This window comes from Acartia tonsa, chromosome 1 (genome assembly GCF_053477335.1).
Source record: "Acartia tonsa isolate MP-2025a chromosome 1, ASM5347733v1, whole genome shotgun sequence".
NCBI classification, from domain to species: Eukaryota; Metazoa; Arthropoda; class Copepoda; order Calanoida; family Acartiidae; genus Acartia; species Acartia tonsa.
In genome coordinates this window covers 10340060-10345459 of record NC_137260.1, presented here as the reverse complement: position 1 = coordinate 10345459, position 5400 = coordinate 10340060, and the positions used below count along the sequence as shown (strand labels likewise).

The window sequence follows — 5400 nt, the reverse complement described above, 5'->3', positions numbered from 1 at the left end:
ACTGTTAGAACAGATTATGACATCATATGATAGAATAGCCAATGTGAGGCCAGTATACACTGTAATTAACCAATGGTAAAATTTATTCTGGCTTCTTATTGGTTATTTTATCGTATGTCGTTATAATCTGTGGAGAGACTATCTTCGTAATGTTACAATTTATTCATAGATGTTCAATTCATAAACTACATCAGAATTCAACATTAAGTTAAAATGAGGATGACAACATCCATAAAAGCGAAGCACTGAAACGGTAGGACAAATGGACATTAACACTTGTATAGTGTCAGAACTGAATAATCATAATTTAAATGTATAAGAGTCAAAGCAAAATTGTAAGTAGAGTTGGGCTGGATATCTGGCCAGGCCGGATATCCGGCCATTTCCAATATCCAGCTGGATACCGGATATTAAAACTATCTGGCCGGATATCTGGCCATATCTTCTTTAATATTATACAACAAAATACCTGTATTATTTCTTAAATTTTTGGTTCTATGTAGCAATAAGTAAGTAACACTTCATTAATATTACAGATTGAGAGACTTACAGACATATAGACGAACATACAGACGTACAGATGGACATACAGACGTACAGATGGACATACAGCAGACATACGGACAGACCATAATTGTATTTTAATTTTAAATTGATTGTTGGGTAAGAAATATTTATCCCTGGCCTATTAGTTAATTTTAATGTAAACAAAACAAGTGTTGTCTGCTAGTTAATAATAACAATCGTTTGAGCACATTTTCGCGCTTACTAATTCATAAGTTAGAAACACATGGTGCATATTGTAGTCAATTTTAAAATCAAAAGTGAGAAATAAATGTAATAACAATGTTAATATAATGATGTATGATTAATTATTCTTGTATTTAATGTTTAAATTTTGTTAAAATAATGTCAAGATTATTCATGCAGATAATATAAAATTGAAACCCATTATTGGCGCCAATATATTATGTCTTAAAAATATAAAACCCTAAGTGCCCATCAAAATCTCAGGAATGGAAAAAAAACGTCAAATCTCCGTTATTGAGTTTTAAATTTAAATAAATAACTTATTTCCTTATTAAGCAAGGCTTTTCTACTATAAGGGTTAGTCTGTGCATCTGAAAAAAAATAAAATCCGTGTCCAATTGAAATTTGACTAGACAAAAACAGGTTAAATCTACAAAAAAAATTACTTTACATGATATTTTGTAAATTTAATTGCCTAAATAATAGTAATTCAGAGTAAACTTAATAAAACAACTCCTTCCCTGGCTAATTGCCCATCAAAACCTTGGAAATGGCAAAAATCGTCAAAATGCCGTTAATAAGTTTAATAAATGTACAACTGTAAATATTTATTAATGACTTATCTTTTGTAAGCAAAGTGTGTCTGAAAAATGAAGGAAGTTTTACTATTTTATTACTGAATAAAACATATACAATTATGATTTATCTACTACAATACAAATATCAATTATACCACTTTCCAGATGTTGAAAAATGAGTACCAAATTTGAAATTTGGAAATTTTTTGTTGTAAACCCAAAAAATGACTGCCTTGCTGTGTGTAATTACTGTTCAGCTGAGATTGCTAGGAATGGATGTAGAATATACACGGATGATATAACAAGAGAAAAATTGTCGAGAATTTTGGTTGCATTTTCCCCTGCTTTTATTGGTCAGGCCGTTTTATCCATTCAGAGGAAAGAGTATGGGATGAGGTAAAGGGAGGGGGATGTTGGAGTTAGTTATTTTAGCCTGCTACAGAGTACACTTTATTATAGAACATAAATCTTATGTAAGATCCAAGTAATATTACATCTTTTTTGCTAGGGGAAAAAAAGGAGTTCCTAAATCCTTCTCTACAACACCAATGTGGAACCACCTGAGAAACAACCATCAAGACTATTACAAACAGATAGGGACTAAAGAGGCAGCTGCTACTGTTTTCGCTAGTGAATCAAAGAAGAGGAAACTGGTTCTACCTAGTATTTCTAATAGCTTCGAAGCTGTCAAGCCTCTAGATCCCAAAAGTGACAATGCTCAGGAAATAACTAGAGCAATAGGTAAGTTTTTTTAGTAGCTAAGCTTCTTTATAATTCTAATTGGTATCTGATAGAAAAATGTGAATATTTTGGCTGCTATTGAAGATAGACAGCTGAATATTTTGGGTCCAGATTCTCTATAATAATGAGCATCTATTATATACATAAATTGATCAATTTGTCCTACTGTATTGTTTTAACAGGCATTATTTTATTTACTTGGCTGCTATTGTATATAGATGGCGTTTTTTTGTGATCATCCAGCTTCTTATTAAGCACCCAGTCCTTAACTATCTTAGTCTGTCTGTCTGTAATTCTGTAGGAGCAAATATGTTTTTTATCTTTTTCTATTTTAGAAAAAAAGATTTTTTGCATCAAGAATTTCATTAACTGTTATCAATGATTGACATTTTAAATTTTGTAAGGATTCATATGACCCATAAACTTCTTTTCTATAGTTTTAAATGAAATAAAATAAAATGTATCTAAATTATTCTCTTGACTAAAATACTACTTAGTCTTACTAACACATGATTGTTTACAGGTGAAATGATAGCTTGTGATGCTGAACCATATTTGGTAGTGGAAAGACAGGGATTTAGAAATCTGATTCATGTACTGAACCCAAGATATAAAATACCCAGCAGAGAGATGTTCTCCAAAACTGTTGTTCCTAATTTTTATGAGGAAATAAGATCTAAGGTAAGTGTAATCAATGGGGAGAAAGAAACTAATTAGATAAATAGAAAAATAGCTAAAAACACTAATTGGATTATATTTGAAAAAGTATTCACATTAGATTGATAAATTGAATGTATTAAAGGGTGTTAAAAAAATAACCGATCGCTCACAATTTGAACCACCATTAGTACTTCAAATCTTGGAGATAGGCCCCATAATCTTTGGAGTTTTTGATGGGGCATGTAAAGACCTTTCTTTAGACACCTTAACAAGGTTTCTAACTCAATCTATACCAATTTGGCATAAAAAAGACATTCTCATCCAACTTTGAGGCATGACGGCTCTGTCTATTCCTAGTTCTTGATGATTGCCAGGTCTTTCTTTTTGATGCCAAATTGGCTAAGATTGTGTTAGAAACCTTGTTAAGGTGTCTAAAGAAAGGTCTTTACATGCCCCATCAAAAACTCCAAACATTATGGGGTCTATCTACAAGATTTTAAGTACTTATGGTGGTTCAAATTGTGAGCGATTGGTTTTTAAAAAGACAAATTTGTAATAAAATATGCACTTTCGGCGTAGGGCAAATTTCTCTGCAAGGGCTAGGTCTTAAGCTCTAGGGCTCTGAAAGGGTGAGTAGATTCAAAATTCAATATTGTTTTCTCATTGTCATTGCTTGGGCAGGAATTGTATTATTTTTTTATTAGTTTTGGACCAAAACTGTAAGGTTTATATTGAAAAAAGTGAAGCGATTGGTTTTTTTTTTAACACCCTTTAGATTCAGAACCAGACAGAAAAAATATAACATTTTTAATTTAGAGAAATATAAAATCGATTTGATGTATTAAATGGGAAAAGAGAAAGATAAACAGATTAGGATAGATCACTTAATTTATTAGAAACTTTTTTTCTGTTTAGATTGAGGCTGAATTAGAGCTTGCCAAGTTCATCAGTTTTACAACTGATATATGGACTTGCAAAGTTACTAATGTTGCTTACATAAGTCTGACTGCACATTTTAATCACCCAGACTTCTTTGAACAAATTATGGTTACTTTGTCTACACAAGTTTTCACAGAGCAACATACAGGAATCAATATATGTGAAGTGTTAGACTTACTTCTTGATGAATGGAAGATTCCAAGAAACAAAGTACATCTCATTTGTACAGACAATGCTGCAAATATGCTGCTTGGCATTGACCTTTTAGAAGTTGATCATCTGAGTTGCTATAACCATACAAATCAACTTTGTATAAATGATTCAGTATTTTCCCAAAAATCTGTAGAGGGTGCAATAAAAGCTGCAAGAAAGATTGTTACACATTTTCATCACTCTGCAAAAGCAGTTCAGAATCTCAAACAATCCAAGAAGAATTAGGTAAACCAGTAAAGAAGCTTGTTCAAGATGTTAGCACAAGGTGGAACTCTACCCTCCATTGCTTAGAGAGTGTGAACGAATAGAAGGAATCATTAGGATTGTATGCAACAAAGTATGATCTTGTAACTCTAACTTGTCAACAATACAACACTGTTAGTGGTGTTATAAGGCTGTTGAAACCTTTTGATGAGCTCACAGTTCTATGCAGTAGTGATACCGAAACTGCTAGTTCTATTATTCCAAATGTAAAGACAACAATGAAATACCTAGCACAACTCTCAGAATCAGACAAAGATATTGGAGTGAAAACAATGAAGAATGCACTATTAGATAGTGTTAAAAAAAGATTTCCAGATACAGAAAGCTCAGCAGGAAATATCAACCTGGCAGACAACAATTTGGTGTATGCAACATTCCTAGATCCCAGATACAAATGTTTGTTCACTTAGGAGAATGAAGTTAGCGACTTGATCAATGCTCTAGTAATCAAGATCACAGAGCTTAATGAGTCAAATGAAGAATCTGATGAAGCAGCAGAAATAAGTATTGACAAGAACAGACCTGGAGAACATCAGAACTTGGAGGTTGTGATTCATGAAGATTTTTGGTCCTGCTTTGAAACTCTTAAAAGATGAAAAAGAGATTGATGATACTGAAGCAAGGTAAATAAATAAATAGTTGATAAAACTCTTTTTACTCTTTTTCTCATTTTGTTCTAGTGCTAAATACTTTACTATCATTAAGATAGATCTGTTATAATTATGAAAAGTTGTTTAAATCTTTCTTCTGATGTTCTCAAACACATAATAATCAATAATTCATCACATTTATTAATTAAACATTATTAAAACCTATTTAAACTAGCAATACATTTTATCTTTTAGTCCAAGTGGCAGAACAAGAAATATAACAAGTCCTATGAAACAGAAGAAAGCCATTATAACTGCCAAAATTCAGAAGTATAAAAATATGCCAAATATTAATAGAAAAGGTAAGCAAAACTTTACACCAAAAACCTTTCATTATTCTAAATTTTCTTTAGATTTTGTAATCAATATTTATTTTATATATTTGAACTTACTACCTAGCCTATGAAAGAAAAAGATTTTAGATTTAGTTGAATATTAAAGTAATTACTTTTCATTGAAAGTTATCCAAAGAGTAAATGTTATTACATACCTATGAGAAATAATTATTTAACATATATTTGAAAGCAATTAAGTGAAATCTATTCTGAAAATAATTATTTTTTAGAGAATCCTGTTAAATGGTGGAAAGAAAATCTGCATTCGTT

The 5400-nt window shown here is 31.2% G+C and overlaps 1 protein-coding gene across 1 annotated transcript; it reads left to right on the top strand.

Annotated features, from left to right (window-relative positions):
- The first annotated feature begins 1516 nt into the window (after positions 1-1516).
- Positions 1517-5095, top strand: LOC145332171 (zinc finger BED domain-containing protein 4-like). The gene is made up of 4 exons (XM_080177134.1): positions 1517-2069; positions 2593-2750; positions 3645-4768; positions 4997-5095. Exons 1-3 carry the CDS (start codon positions 1877-1879, stop codon positions 4104-4106), a joined length of 813 nt encoding a protein of 270 aa, XP_080033260.1. The 5' UTR covers positions 1517-1876; the 3' UTR covers positions 4107-4768; positions 4997-5095.
- The last annotated feature ends 305 nt before the right edge of the window (positions 5096-5400 follow it).

Bases quoted from the DNA above. Each gene is read 5' to 3' on its own strand.
- LOC145332171 (XM_080177134.1), top strand. From the start codon at position 1,877: ATGTGGAACCACCTGAGAAACAACCATCAAGACTATTACAAACAGATA. The intron at 2,070-2,592 runs GTAAGTTTTTTT...GATTGTTTACAG, and splicing joins GGAAATAACTAGAGCAATAG to GTGAAATGATAGCTTGTGAT. The intron at 2,751-3,644 runs GTAAGTGTAATC...TTTTCTGTTTAG, and splicing joins ATGAGGAAATAAGATCTAAG to ATTGAGGCTGAATTAGAGCT.